The sequence below is a fragment of the Glandiceps talaboti genome, chromosome 2, assembly GCF_964340395.1.
Source record: "Glandiceps talaboti chromosome 2, keGlaTala1.1, whole genome shotgun sequence".
In the NCBI taxonomy this organism is placed as follows: domain Eukaryota; kingdom Metazoa; phylum Hemichordata; class Enteropneusta; family Spengelidae; genus Glandiceps; species Glandiceps talaboti.
This window is the reverse complement of record NC_135550.1, coordinates 32,233,758-32,248,434: the sequence shown is the minus strand read 5'-3', so window position 1 is coordinate 32,248,434 and position 14,677 is coordinate 32,233,758. Positions and strand designations below refer to the sequence as shown.

General features: G+C 33.9%; 2 protein-coding genes across 2 annotated transcripts; one reads left to right on the top strand and one right to left on the bottom strand.

The window, feature by feature from the left end:
- Window positions 1-247: 247 nt before the first annotated feature.
- On the bottom strand, window positions 248-6,546 carry LOC144450904 (lysocardiolipin acyltransferase 1-like). The gene is made up of 7 exons (XM_078141664.1): window positions 6,457-6,546; window positions 4,987-5,210; window positions 4,515-4,524; window positions 4,000-4,188; window positions 3,260-3,391; window positions 2,729-2,860; window positions 248-1,263 (listed from the first exon to the last, which is right to left on the bottom strand). The coding sequence occupies exons 2-7, from the start codon at window positions 5,167-5,169 to the stop codon at window positions 746-748; spliced, it is 1,164 nt and encodes a 387-aa protein (XP_077997790.1). The 5' UTR covers window positions 5,170-5,210; window positions 6,457-6,546; the 3' UTR covers window positions 248-745.
- Window positions 6,547-6,671: 125 nt separating this feature from the next.
- On the top strand, window positions 6,672-9,884 carry LOC144453689 (uncharacterized). The gene is made up of 2 exons (XM_078145021.1): window positions 6,672-6,956; window positions 8,730-9,884. Exons 1-2 carry the CDS (start codon window positions 6,830-6,832, stop codon window positions 9,044-9,046), a joined length of 444 nt encoding a protein of 147 aa, XP_078001147.1. The 5' UTR covers window positions 6,672-6,829; the 3' UTR covers window positions 9,047-9,884.
- Window positions 9,885-14,677: the final 4,793 nt, after the last annotated feature.

The window sequence follows — 14,677 nt, the reverse complement described above, 5'->3', positions numbered from 1 at the left end:
TGTATTGCCATTTTAAATGAAATACAATGACAAAATCATCTAGTCAAGATACTTATAATGAGAATGGCTTTATTTCCTAAATAAATATGTGTTTATGCAATAATCTTTGGTATTTGAATATTGCCATATGTGACCCCTCACAGTTAACACTGTCAACCCTCAAAGGTACACACTTACACATAGCCTCCTCTCTCTCCCTCCCCCTCCACCTCAAAATATATAGATGAATGAAAATGAAATCCTAAAATCCAAACACATGTACCTACAATAGTATAATACCTCCTCCAACCTATATCAGCCTGTACGTTCAATCAAAATCAAGGTCATGAACATTAGCCCGTCACCAATAGGCAATCCTTGAAGATCTCCGAACATTCTAAACAGATCAATCTCTCTTCCTTTTAAGGTGATGAATACTTAGGTTCTTGATATAAATATACAAAATCAAAATATTACTAAAATTTCACTAACATAAAAAGATAATTGTCTAATTATTTATGTTCAAATTACATTTAACTAAGTGGGAAAGTAATAATATCGATATATCAAAACATTTGGGTAGAATATTTAACATAAAAATAAACAGTATATAATTCTTTGATTGAAGTTATTTAGAACAAAAAATGGGGAATATAGGAAACAAAGACTTTGGTAAATAATAGTCTAGCCAACTCTCAAATTATATCACAAATATAAGGCTTTGTACAAAAATTTAAAAATCAAAAATGACTTTTAATGAAACTATTCATTCTGTGGCTAGTTTCTTTTCCCTTGGTGTCCTTGCGGAGAAAATATATGAATAAATCTTACTCATGTATTTGTACCATAGGATTTCAAGGCGGTCTACTCCTCCAAAAACTCTATCAGCAATGATATAGAAAATAGACACAATGATGAAGAAAGTGATTCCAGCTTTGCTGGACAGCATCCACATCAAAACAACAATATTGAAGGCAGTGTAGAACACTAGTGATGCTGTGAAAGTCATTGCAAGTTTTTTACTGATTCCTACTTCTCTGTTTTCAACATTTGGGAATTCTTTATGTTTGTAGAATTCTGCTAGTAAAGCTTCTTTTTCCTGCCATTTCTGTTTACACCAGTTCTGAAGATCTTCATCGTTGATAGGTAGAGTAACAATGGGGTGACGTTCAATGTGGAAGTGAATCTCATGTGGAAAGTTACCCTTGAGGATGTCTAGTTCATTCTCTGGGATATTCTGAGGATATGCTATAGTGATGTCATGGATAGCATCTAACATTCTCTCTGTAAACATGATGGTAAAATGATATGTTAGCTACAAACACAACACCTATATAGAGAACACATCAACAATTATACACATACAAGTTGTATACTAAGAATTAAAACACGGTTTTTATTCTTAGTGTCACCGCTATACATGTAACTTTAATTTTGAAAAAATGGACAATACAATTATTGTTCTATTCATTCCAAACATTTCCTTTTTATCGTCAAAACATTTATCCACATCAAATAGGGTAATATAATTTTATGGTTTTTTAAAGCTATTTTTTGAATGATATGAGGACAGGCCTACGGCATTGTGATGAAGTGTGGTGACAGGATTTCATGACACCACAAATATTGAGACAAATAGTAATAAATTATAACTGTAATCCTACCCAGGCCATGGGTCATCCATTTAAGTCAACTGTTAAGAGTAACAGGTACAACAAACAAACAAACAACAGAACATACAACAAACCTTTGTTTCACACTATGTCATTGTCAGTGTCTGACATGTGTCACCACAGCCTCAACTACAATTACAGTGACTGTGTAAACAAACCTACTGACAATTCAAACATTGCCAATTTTATAGAATTTTAAACTTGTGGATACAAACTATACTATAATAGTACTCAACCTCTTCTACATTGTATTTCGTTTTCCATTTGCCTGATCATCTCAAATGAAAGGAGTTTCATGTAATGTATTCCTAATTTTTGAAAAACAAAATGTCCTAATTTTTGAAAAACAAAATGTCTAATCTCTTAATCATGTCCTTGAAAGTTGTCACATGTTGTAATTTCAGTCACATGACTGATTACTACTAGTCACATGACTGATTACTAGTAGTAGTCACATGACTGATTACTACTAGTCACATGACTAATTAGTAGTAGTCACGTGACTGATTACTAGTAGTCACATGACAAATCTGAATTGCAACTCGTAAGAAGGCATTTAATGACCAGATCTATTATACACAGGTACAAAAAATTCAAGTAATTTTTTTTTGCAAACATTTGTCTCCTTATCAATGAGTTTGGAAAGAAGCCATAATTTAATTAATTATTATCACTTTTCTGTAAGAAGTATAACACTACACAGTCCCACACCATACTACAAAATAGACATAACAATATTTTCATCCATTACTATAAAACAATATTTACAAATCACATTATTGTTACTACATCTGAAGTCACAACCACCTTTTGCAACGTTCTGTAGACACACTTTGATAGCAAAGTACACCTACATGTACTCTGCTTTTCTACGTGAAATAAAGAAAAATAAATATCAAAGTCAACATTCTGTTTGCTCATTTTTTAAACCATGCTGTTTAAGCAATGGATAGCAAAGTACCCTCATGTGTCTTCAGATTTTACACAAAGATAAAAGATAAATATCAAAGTAAAGTTTAAATTATCTAAGTTTTTAAAACATGTCGTAGAAAAGATGGATAACAAAATACACTTACGCTTCCTCAACTTTTCCACCAAGAATACAAATCCTGTGGTTCTTGGATGCATTACAAATTCATACACTGGTAGTCCATTCTTCTTGGCATAATTTATTCCTCTCATTTTGTTATCCTTGCTAAGGTCAGTACCTGGAAATTTAATATGATGTTAGAAGTGACAAGGGTAAAAATTCCACTGATGTGGAGGTGGTGCTATCCAATGCCTACATATGATCTACAAAAGTCAGAAAGCTACAGTGTATTTTATGATCCCAAGATCCTGTTTTTATCAGTTAGTTGTTAAATGAAAAGACAACATTTAGTTTTTGACTCTCAAAAAAGTAAATCCTCAATTCCATATATGTGAGCAAACTATCTCCCAATGAAGAAGTTTAACTTTCACTTCAGTTATTTTCATTTCTCTAAAAACACTCTAGAGGGCACCATTCCTGTCAGAATCTAAAGGACTTTTGAATGAACATTGGTACCGAGAGATTATTATATGGACATTTCATTCACTTCTTTGGTTAATTTTTTGTTTCAAATTACCTTCTGGGAATATCAGAATTTGTGTTGGATGTCTGATTGCACTGAAATAGTCCAGGATGTCACTTAAGATTTCTTTATCCACCTCCCAATTACGATGAATGAAGATGAAATGGCCCACTTGCATTGCCCAACCTGAAAAGAATACCAACAAAGATTTAGTCGGCTATTTGCATTGCCTGGCCTGAAAGAAACATCTAGCAACAAGGATCAGTAGGCCTATTGCATTGTGCAGACTGACAGGAAACACCGAACCAACAACAGTTAAGAAGGCCACTTGCATAGAATATCCAGAAAGAGAACATTGGAATATGTTTGTTACAAACCTACTAAAATTGTGGTGATTGTGTGGCAGAGACAATATTTGGTCTACAGATAACCATAAGAAGTCTCCTGTCACTTGAGAGTTCAAAATACCCACAGTTGTCTTGTAAACTTTGCAAATAAGAAATTAACGTTGTTTACCATCTGTAAAAAAATATTCATCAAACAAGATCCTTTGCGTATTCTTAACTATTTATGGCATTGAACTGGTTTTCTTTCCAGTCATATCGGTAATTAATATTTAGATTATCTTTAATAGACCATGGCTGTAGTAACATGTTCCATTCCCATTTACCTATACAGGTATGATACAATCCCAAACCCAATATGTAGATGATCTGAACTACAAATGCTTTAAGTCTAGACTACAAATATTAAATTAATGAAATGCTACCAATGTTACTATAGTCTAAACTCACCTCCCCCTGGAATGCTCTTCAAACCTATTTTCAACATAATTTTTTCATGATGTAACGCACTTCTCCTAATGAGACAACACCATAGAAACATCCAATCAAGTCTTGTTCTGTGATTCATTATCATGATACTTTTGTCAGCTGGTTTGAAGGAGTCTCCACTCACCACTATCTTGATGCCATAAAGAAGTTCTGATAATACAAAAATGACATTCTGACATCAGCAGCATACATTAATCATTTGTGAAATATAACAAAGTCATAACCATTTCAAATATTTGGTTTGTATTTCTTATCACAAATGGAACACATTATATAACTAAAGTGTTATTGTTTTGTGTTTTGTTTCTTCCATCACACTAATACACATATAAAATCTTCATTTGTTTATATGATCTTTTCTCTGAACAAATATAAACATCCTTATGACTCTGCACCAGCATATAAAACTGTTACATATTCAGATAGAGTATTTAAAGTAATTTCTACTAATATGCAATAAAAGTACTATGTCTTACCTAGGAGAGCCTGTAGAAGCAGCAGCAGCAATAATACACATGAAATAAAGATAGGATTATGAAACACACATTATAAATTTTATCTTATAAATATGGACATAATATGATGTTGAATTGAACATAACCATGGCTGAAATATATTTACTATATTCTACCATTACTGGTCTATGATATATATACCATGGTAATTATTGATATAAAAAGTCATTTCATATCCTCTTTCTCTTGCTATAAAGTGAGCTTAATTTTTGCCTGTTGAAAAAGTACATAGTTATTCCTGGAATTAAAGCTGGCAATGTGATTTGTGTTTCACTTTGCAAAAAAAATATGCACCAAATTTCACTTTCTATTCACTTATTTTTCAGAGAAATATAACAAAAGAAGCTATCAGTGTCAGCGATATTGAATACACAGAACTGTAGGTAATCATAGACACATCAGATTGCATTAGGAGTAATCTATGCATACTTACCACAGGAAATGTGACCCACTTGGCTAAAATGTGATCACTAATTTTCCTGTAGAGTGGGGTGTAGATAAATAAGAGTGGTAGGAAAGGTCCCATGATAAATACCGCACCTAGAAAGCTGGTCAGCCAAAATATGCCTACCACAAAGAACACACCACCGACAGGATTACGGAACATTCCAGCCATGACTGGTTCTATTTCTTGGTTAGTCTCTTGTATGGTTAAATCTGGTGAAGAAAAGACACATCATGGTGTGTGCAACGATACAATAGTGTAATAGGGTATAAGTTATTGTTATTGAACTGGTACAGTACAATGATTTCTATCTTTCAACAGACAATATATTTAATGTGATGAGTGTGTAATGTAAGATAACTTTTCAATTCACAGTGAAAACACACAGTGTTACAATATTCAAAACAAAGAAGGAGGGATATGATAACAATTCAATTATTTTGCTGTACAAAAGAAATTATTAATATTTATGTTTGGAACTCAGGTAGATTTACCCTCCTCACTGCACTTAAAAGTTAAAATACACTGTTGGGTGATACATGTGATATTTTAATACATGTAATTGCTTGTTTCTATACAATAAGGTGTCTATATTAAACAGATCTCAAAATGTACAACACAAATCTTGTGTATAAACATATGGGGGAAGGGTGGCCTAACAACTGCACTTCATTCCCTACCTTAGACCTTAATAAATGTCTTTCCTAAAATTATAATGTTGTTTTATTTATTTGTTCCTTTCACTTTCTAAAAAACCATTCAATTGCAAATTTTATAATGTAGTTAAATTGTTAGTGTTAGTTGTGTTGTGTGGTTTAGTTTGTGAATATAAGTGTTATTCAGTAATTTAGAAACAAGTGAAGGGTCTCAATGAATGATAGTCCTGCCCTTTGTACTATGAATAAATATATCAGAGTAAACAAAAAATGTATCAACATAAAATTACACTGATAAATGCAAATAAGTGAAAACGTGTAGCTAATTGATGACATACATCACTAAGGTAACCATAACTAACTAAACAATCGTACTTCATCAAGATCAACAATGAACACTGTCTGTAGAGATAATCTTGTTTACTATACTGTTATATAATAGTCATTGTGACGTGAAAAGAAGTAACCGTACACAGTACAGTATGTACAGCTTACAATTTGGTCGTTCGCTCCCAAACGCCGAGCATTAGCGTTTGAATTATAATTCAGACTAATCTACAGGTACACATTTACGAGTAAATATACCCTAAACTGGTAGTTATTCACACTTTTTGTCAGATGAATGAGGTCATTTCAACCATGTTTCAACTACTGCGGGCGCAACTCGAAAATCAAATACACACAAGAATCATACGACTTTTGGGATAGTGACATTGCAAGCACACTGTCTTGAAAAAGTCAGATGAAATTGGACTCATGAGTCCCGAACTTTAACATTTATATCAGGATAATTAACACTTACCCACATCGGATAAAAAAATTCAAGGTGGAACAAGTGATATCATTTCAGACACAGTCAGTACAATCGACAGATTGCAGCTTGTCTTTCAAGGTCAAAGGTTGTAGATACCTTTTGTACGCATGATCAAAACTTGCGTGGGGGCGCAATTCTGTCAGTTGCAACGCTCATTCATTCCATTCATTCAGTCCTTTTGTTTACCTGTGTAAGAATCGATTAGAAAATTATTTAAATTGTGTACGAATTGAGGTGTAGAAGGAGTAGTACTCTTAGTCTCTCCAACTTAGTTGAAACCAAAACAGTTTACATTTTGTCCAACCTGTTTGATACTACAACTAATTGCTAGACTCATTCGGCGATCAGCTAGCTACACCAGATGAATATGGATATGGAATTTGACACGAATGAGTGTGACACTTCACTCGTCACCAGGCGAAGAAATCCATTTGGAACCAGTATGATGGAGTTAAATGAAGACGCAGAAAGAGGGAGACATAATGAGAGTAAGTTTAGTAAACCATCGGTCATCACCTTCAGTTTGTTTACATTTAGTTTCAGTTTCGTGAGGTTTTTTTGTGTTATAAATAATACTGCCATGTTGACTGTTCTATCACGAGTAAACTTTGAAAGTGATAGTGCGTGTGTTGATGTGATAACCATTGAATACAATCTATTATATAATAGTTATAACCATGGTGTAAATAAACCCTAGTAGTATATCTTCATATTATAATAATATAAACTAACTATACTTCAGGCTAGATTTGAGTACTAAAGGGGTTAACATTTTAGGTCGAACATTTTAATGTCCCTCAAACAAAAGACAACACATATTTAAATGTGATTGTCATGGTGGCACTGTACACCAGTTACAAACAATGGTGATATACAGAGGCATATTGTACATTTATAATGACTGATTGAATTGATACAATATCTCAGAACATGTATACATGTGTTCAGTCAGGTTTCATCATCAATGTGGACCACTCTGTTTGAAATTTTAATTTGCCTTGACATTCATCTTCAATGTTATATTTGAAAGTCAAACTTGAATTAACCACACCTTGTATATTGTTGGAGGCATTAATAGACACTTTCAAGTGCTTGGCCCATGATATGTTTGAATGAATGGCCCTGCTGATAAGAATGCCAACATGTCTTTGCAAGTTCAAATCACATATCAAAATTCTCCAAACTATTGTTAGTCCTACAATTAGACTATATTGGATACTTCCATCAATTTATGAAAATGATTAAGTTTATTACCACTCTGTAATTAAAAGTCATACATTATTTCAAAATTACAAACCTGATTCTTGTTAGCTGTTGACAAATTTCCTTTCTGAATTTCAAATTGTAATTGTTTGAGGATAAGTGATAGAGTGTTGGATATGCCAAGTTCATGACTCACTGGTACATTTATTTCCTCTCTTTGACCTGTCCTAGCAACCATTCATCAAAGAATTCAGACATACTATAAAACAGTTTTGTCTTTCAGAAATAAGTACATCTACTAAAGTTGTTTCATCAATTAAAATTCAAAAATAAATATCAATTTTTCATCAATATGGTCACTTTAATTTAATTCAAAGTAAAATGATCTGTTACAAAGTTTTGACATTGGTTGTAGAGTGTCAGTTTGAAAGTTAATGTCTGATCAATGTATGAAAGTGAGTGAGAAATTGTCATAATGTAGTTATGAAAGAATCAAATCTAATGTAGTGAATACAGAACTCTCTATTTCTTTCTTTACCTCTATTTCCTTCATTTATTGTCATTTTTTTATGATTCGTTCTAAAAGTGAGTACCTTCTCATGGAAAAAGCCTAAAATAGTTTTGGTGTGTGTGTGTACCACAATGTGTGCGTGTCACAGTGTGTCACAGTGTGTGTCACAGTGTGTGTGTATTAGTACATTTGCCAATCACTTTACTCATTATCACTACCAACGTCGTTTTCCCCATTAATTTCTCTGTATACAACAGTAACTGCATGTTTTACCAATCATCAATTGAATCACACACTACCATAGGATATCTTCTGTTTTGCATATGTGAAACTGAAGAATAATAGTTACTTGGTAAAATCATTGTGGGTACTGGATAAAATCATTGTGCAATTGCAAATGCTCTCATGATGACTATGGTGTTACAAACAAATCATGAGAATCATGTATTGGTTTTCATAAAGATTTGTATTTTGTGTTTGGTGAGAAAAATTATGTAACATAAAACACATTTAAAAAATTATCTTTTACACTCACTCCCATCTACAGGATCAGTCATCGATGTGTTGATGCTTGATGGCAGAGAAAACCAAACAAGCACTTTACCATCTCTTACATCATTATCCAAGGTATTGAATGAAATGGAGGTGAAAATGCTAACAATAGGAGACTGTTATGTGTGTCATCGTCCAACAGAAACCATTCCCTGTAAATTCTGTGAAAGAAATACTTGTGAGATGTGTATTCGTCAGTGTGAACGTTGCTGTGGTGTCTTCTGTTGCTTTTGTTCCACCATCAATTACAGAGGACGATATGACAGAGCTTTCTGTCTGAGTTGTAACACAGAAATGAACAAGACTCACTGATGTTATCAGAAAGATAAAAACAAATAAAACAAAAAGCTTGTATTTCATTTCTGTGAATGTAACACATAATATAAAAGTACATGCAAAGTATGGTGGTCTTTCAGGATATCTTACTATGTTTGCAAACCTGAATTCATTCCCATTTCCATGATTTTACTGTAATGTCAATCCATTTGGTTTACTGCCTCCAAAGTCCAGCGTATGCTGAAGAAACCTCAGGTCTTTATGAATTATTGACAATTGGCAGTTTTTTATCAAAAAGAGTAAATTTTGATGATTTTTATTAAAAGTGGTAAGGATAAAAAAAACTGTGTTTTGATATAAGATCAAAAAGAGTCAATCAGATGCCTTGATTCATTTCTTTTTACATATAGTGCTCGTAAATATTCATGATTTCGTCCCCTTTTCTGACTTAGGGGCAACTCATTCTCTCTTGATCATGTAACCTTGACATGACCTTTTTTAACACCATTTTACCATGTTTTGATACTTTAACTTGACTGAAAGTTAGACTATTACACCTGTGGATAGCAAGCTTTCAGCTAATTAAGATACAAACTGTCACACTGGAGAGTTATAGCTGTACTCTCGCCGATTTGAATAATCTACCACATTGAACAACAATAGTGTAAGTTTTTGTCCAGTGTATGTTTACTAAGTTGAAAGCTGATTTTCTGCAGTTACTTGAACAATGAAAAAATGTAATTCCTGTCTCAGACGTTATGTTTTCAGTGTTTTACCACTTTCGTAGAACTTTAACACAAGCACATACAAACATGCTCTTTGATACACATATCATACATATGCACTCACATTTTTATTGACACAAACATGCTCTTTGATACACATGTTCAGACCCATATATATGCACTCACATTTTTATGCATACAAACATGCTTTTTGATAGATATCGTTACACATGTTTATTTGTATGTATTTATTTATTGTCTTCGATTTTAAGAAATTGGGATTGTCTGGGTTTTTTTGTACATATTATTTATCAGTGACTATTTTAGATTTGATCAATGGTATGAAGGGATGTATGTTTCTGTAACGTTATGAAATGAAATAAAAACTTCCTGTGTTAAGTGTATGAATAATTTATGTGACTTATGAAAACAATAGAAATAGTTGTATTCATAATGTTACATATGTACTTGTATTTTCAAATCCTTTTGTATTTCAATACACTGCTATTCTTGTAAAAGTGTTAATGTTTTATTTTTTAAAAATACACAAGTTTTTAGCATGACTGTTTATCCATTCAAAATCTGAATGATTATAATCAACATGTTTAATAAACTATATCATTTGGTATGTCCATTTATTGTATTTAGACTGACTGTAATTACATTGCATGTTAAACCAGAGAAAGTGAAAATAAACTTGTTGTATATTTTGTTTTATCTGTTATGTATTTGATTTTATAGTGCATAACATGTGTACAAATACTTGAATTGAATTCTTATGTTAACTTATGAAACCAGCTTACTTACATTGGTGGTTTATTTATTTTATTTGGTGTGGAGAATGGTAATAAATGAAATAATTCATAACAAGTATTTCACTATTGTCTATATTATATCTTTTTATCTTTTTAACAGACTTCTTATTTGCATATTTACACCAAAAAAGATGTTTTACTCGGCAAAACTATGGGGTATCAGACATAGCAAACATCGATGTGTAAACGATGTATTTTCTTTACAGAAACACCTTGATAAGTATTAGTATCAAAAAGAGACCATGATCACCAAAATACCCCACTCCCCTGTCTACCTACGAACACATTGAGGTGTATTTGTTAGAGGGCAAATGGACACTAGAGGAGAACACCCCTACCCCACCCTCCTACATCTCAGTGCAAAGGAACACTGTGAAATGGATGGTAAGGAATGTCATTTGAGGAGAGAATCACTTTACGTACTGTCTATGTAATAATACGTTGGGAAGTATTGGTAAAGGAAAATAGCCATTCATCACATTACGTTTGCCTCCTTTGCCAAGACTTAGAATTACTTTTACACTGAATAAGGTAGTTACCATCCCTTCTTTTCAGGTAATTGCGGGTCTTGTTATTATATTGAATGTAGTGAAATCAAGCGAATTATTAGCGTACACTTCTTTCCGAGCCTTATTTTTCACCGGATTTCTCGCATTAGTGAGTACACCTCCCAATAAATAGTTCCCTATCTTCGATCGATAACTGTCTCGTCGTGTCCACAGATCAATTTACATCGGTTTTGCTTTAAAAAAAACTAGTATCGATTTCCAATAGAGATTTGATGAAACGATATACGATTATTTTCAGAATTCGAAGAGAAAGCTCTATCCTTTGCTATATGTATTTTTGTACTACACAATCCAACTCTAACACATTCATTCTACGTACACGATATTGTAGACAAAGATCATGGCTTCAGCTTGTATCATTTCAGCTAAGATTGTTCACGTGATGAAGTTGATCACTGTAATACATGTAGACAGAGCATTTGTGGAGGGATATTGAAAAGTATGGTAAACTGCCAATCTGAAAAGTATGGTAAACTGCCAATCTGAAAAGTATGGTTAGCTGCCAATCTGAAAAGTATGGTAAACTGCCAATCTGAAAAGTATGGTAAACTGCCAATCTGAAAAGTATGGTTAGCTGCCAATCTGAAAAGTTTGGTTAGCTGCCAATCTGAAAAGTATGGTAAACTGCCAATCTGAAAAGTATGGTAAACTGCCAATCTAAAAAGTATGGTAAACTGCCAATCTGAAAAGTATGGTAAACTGCCAATCTGAAAAGTATGGTAAACTGCCAATCTGAAAAGTATGGTAAACTGCCAATCTGAAAAGTTTGGTAAACTGCCAATCTAAAAAGTATGGTTAGCTGCCAATCTGAAAAGTATGGTTAGCTGCCAATCTGAAAAGTATGGTTAGCTGGCAATCTGAAAAGTATGGTTAGCTGCCAATCTGAAAAGTATGGTAAACTGCCAATCTGAAAAGTATGGTAAACTGCCAATCTGAAAAGTATGGTAAACTGCCAATCTGAAAAGTATGGTAAACTGCCAATCTGAAAAGTATGGTAAACTGCCAATCTGAAAAGTTTGGTAAACTGCCAATCTAAAAAGTATGGTTAGCTGCCAATCTGAAAAGTATGGTAAACTGCCAATCTGAAAAGTATGGTAAACTGCCAATCTGAAAAGTATGGTAAACTGCCAATCTAAAAAGTATGGTAAACTGCCAATCTGAAAAGTATGGTAAACTGCCAATCTGAAAAGTATGGTAAACTGCCAATCTGAAAAGTATGGTAAACTGCCAATCTGAAAAGTTTGGTAAACTGCCAATCTAAAAAGTATGGTTAGCTGCCAATCTGAAAAGTATGGTAAACTGCCAATCTGAAAAGTATGGTAAACTGCCAATCTGAAAAGTATGGTAAACTGCCAATCTGAAAAGTTTGGTAAACTGCCAATCTAAAAAGTATGGTAAACTGCCAATCTAAAAAGTATGGTAAACTGCCAATCTGAAAAGTTTGGTAAACTGCCAATCTAAAAAGTATGGTAAACTGCCAATCTAAAAAGTATGGTTAGCTGCCACTCTGAAAAGTATGGTAAACTGCCAATCTGAAAAGTATGGTAAACTGCCAATCTAAAAAGTATGGTAAACTGCCAATCTGAAAAGTTTGGTTAGCTGCCAATCTGAAAAGTATGGTTAGCTGGCAATCTGAAAAGTATGGTAAACTGCCAATCTGAAAAGTATGGTAAACTGCCAATCTGAAAAGTTTGGTTAGCTGCCAATCTGAAAAGTATGGTTAGCTGGCAATCTGAAAAGTATGGTAAACTGCCAATCTGAAAAGTATGGTAAACTGCCAATCTGAAAAGTTTGGTTAGCTGTCAATCTGAAAAGTATGATAACAAGATATTTACCAGTGAGTGTTACAAATTCATGTTTTCGTTATACATGCTATTATAGACTACAAGGTCTAGGACGAGAACGATATACAGGTGCAGTCGACAAAGCTGTTCTTGCAAAAACTGTTCTTTTACCTAATAGGTAAATTTTCAGTTGGCGGGCAATCTTTTTTTTCGAACGGTAGCGGGAGCCGGGAGGGGAGCAAACAAATTGAAGAAGAATTGCGATGGGGAAGGCCTGATTTTGATACAGTTGGAGGGGAAAACATGGAATTGTGGGGAGGGGCGCTCATTGTGTACGTCAAAATGAATTGGCATAGTGGTAAGCACAGACTACACAGACGTTTTCCTGGTGGATAGTGGGTAAATCATTCACAATATGGGCGAGCAGTGGGCTGGCGGTCGAGTTGAAACCCAGTGGGAGGGAGGGAGGGATGAAGGACAGACAGACTTCGCCATCAGTGGGAGGGCACAAATAACAGTTAAACACCCCCCCCCCCCAATTATTTTGAGGTGTGATTATGTTGATTTAAAAAACATCATTTTTGATTAAACACAAATATGGCGGTTGGCTGCACCTGAATAGTACCCGAAATGTAAATCCAGCTAATTGCAGATATGATACCACTCCTAGTATTTTTATGTCGATAAAAATTACAGTCGTTGCTGATATGTTTGCGTAACATCTGTGACAGTGTAAATATTGGATGAATTTGTCACATGTACATATCATTACGATCAACTTTTGAAGGCGATGACGTTCAATGTGGAATGCACTGTTACCATGGAGAGGGAAGCAAAGAGAGACGATGAATTGTACAGATTCTGTGAACGATGGGAGTAATGTAATAAAGCATCTACCTTATTTTCATTAACCCAACACACGATATTCGTTTCTTTATCTTCTGATTTTTCTTCTTTTTTGACTTTTATTGAGGGCGCTCCATCATTATATACATGCATGTACAAACAAGGTTTTGAATAAATTGTGTACCAGCTGGTTGCTCAATTTAAGAGTATTGTCATGGAGTGTCACCACATGGCGATGATTTGCTTAATTTACAAGAATAAAATTATATGCATATTGAATGTTTGCAATGTAGTATTGGTGACATTATGGTCTTGGGAAGACTGAATGGGGCACCGTTTATATTTGTTTTATCGGCGGATTTTTACTTGTGATCAGATCATGACTAGCTGGAGTTACAAACAGGTATGTAATAGTGTGATGTGTTGTGATTTTTTATTTTACTCAGGGGACGGCCATGATACGTCATTTTAGTAATAAAAATATCACCGATACGATTGCGAATTGAACAGACTATTATGTTGTCTGCCATACATGTAAATGTATCGATATACTGGCCTACCTGTAGTCTTGAGGCGTCACGGTTACTTCAGCAATCATAACCGACATTTTTGGATACCAAGTGAAAATTTAAAAGATAAAAATGTCAGTTACGATCGCTGTAAGGTCAGCCACCCCTCAACAAGACCACAGATAGGCCATGCATCCATGATTTTAAAGCGCTTTAGACAATATGTGGAAAGCTTTTACACATACAGATATGTACTAGTATGTGGATGCTGATGTATAAACATCGTATATTGTTATTCCCTCTTTTACAACACAGACAAGGGGTGTTTACAATTACTATAGGACAAGACCACTCAGAGCACCTGTTCTATATTTTTTGGTCTAATTGATCTGAGATCGAGCTATAAGGTCAGAAAGAAA

What these genes read in the sequence shown, in the direction of transcription:
- LOC144453689 (XM_078145021.1), top strand. Translation starts at nt 6,830, where the DNA reads ATGAATATGGATATGGAATTTGACACGAATGAGTGTGACACTTCACTC. An exon ending in AAGAGGGAGACATAATGAGA is followed by an intron (nt 6,957 to 8,729) that starts GTAAGTTTAGTA and finishes TCCCATCTACAG; the next exon opens with GATCAGTCATCGATGTGTTG.
- LOC144450904 (XM_078141664.1), bottom strand. Translation starts at nt 5,169, where the DNA reads ATGGCTGGAATGTTCCGTAATCCTGTCGGTGGTGTGTTCTTTGTGGTA. An exon ending in AATTCTGATATTCCCAGAAG is followed by an intron (nt 2,861 to 3,259) that starts GTAATTTGAAAC and finishes TTAAATTTCCAG; the next exon opens with GTACTGACCTTAGCAAGGAT. An exon ending in GGTGGAAAAGTTGAGGAAGC is followed by an intron (nt 1,264 to 2,728) that starts GTAAGTGTATTT and finishes TCATGTTTACAG; the next exon opens with AGAGAATGTTAGATGCTATC.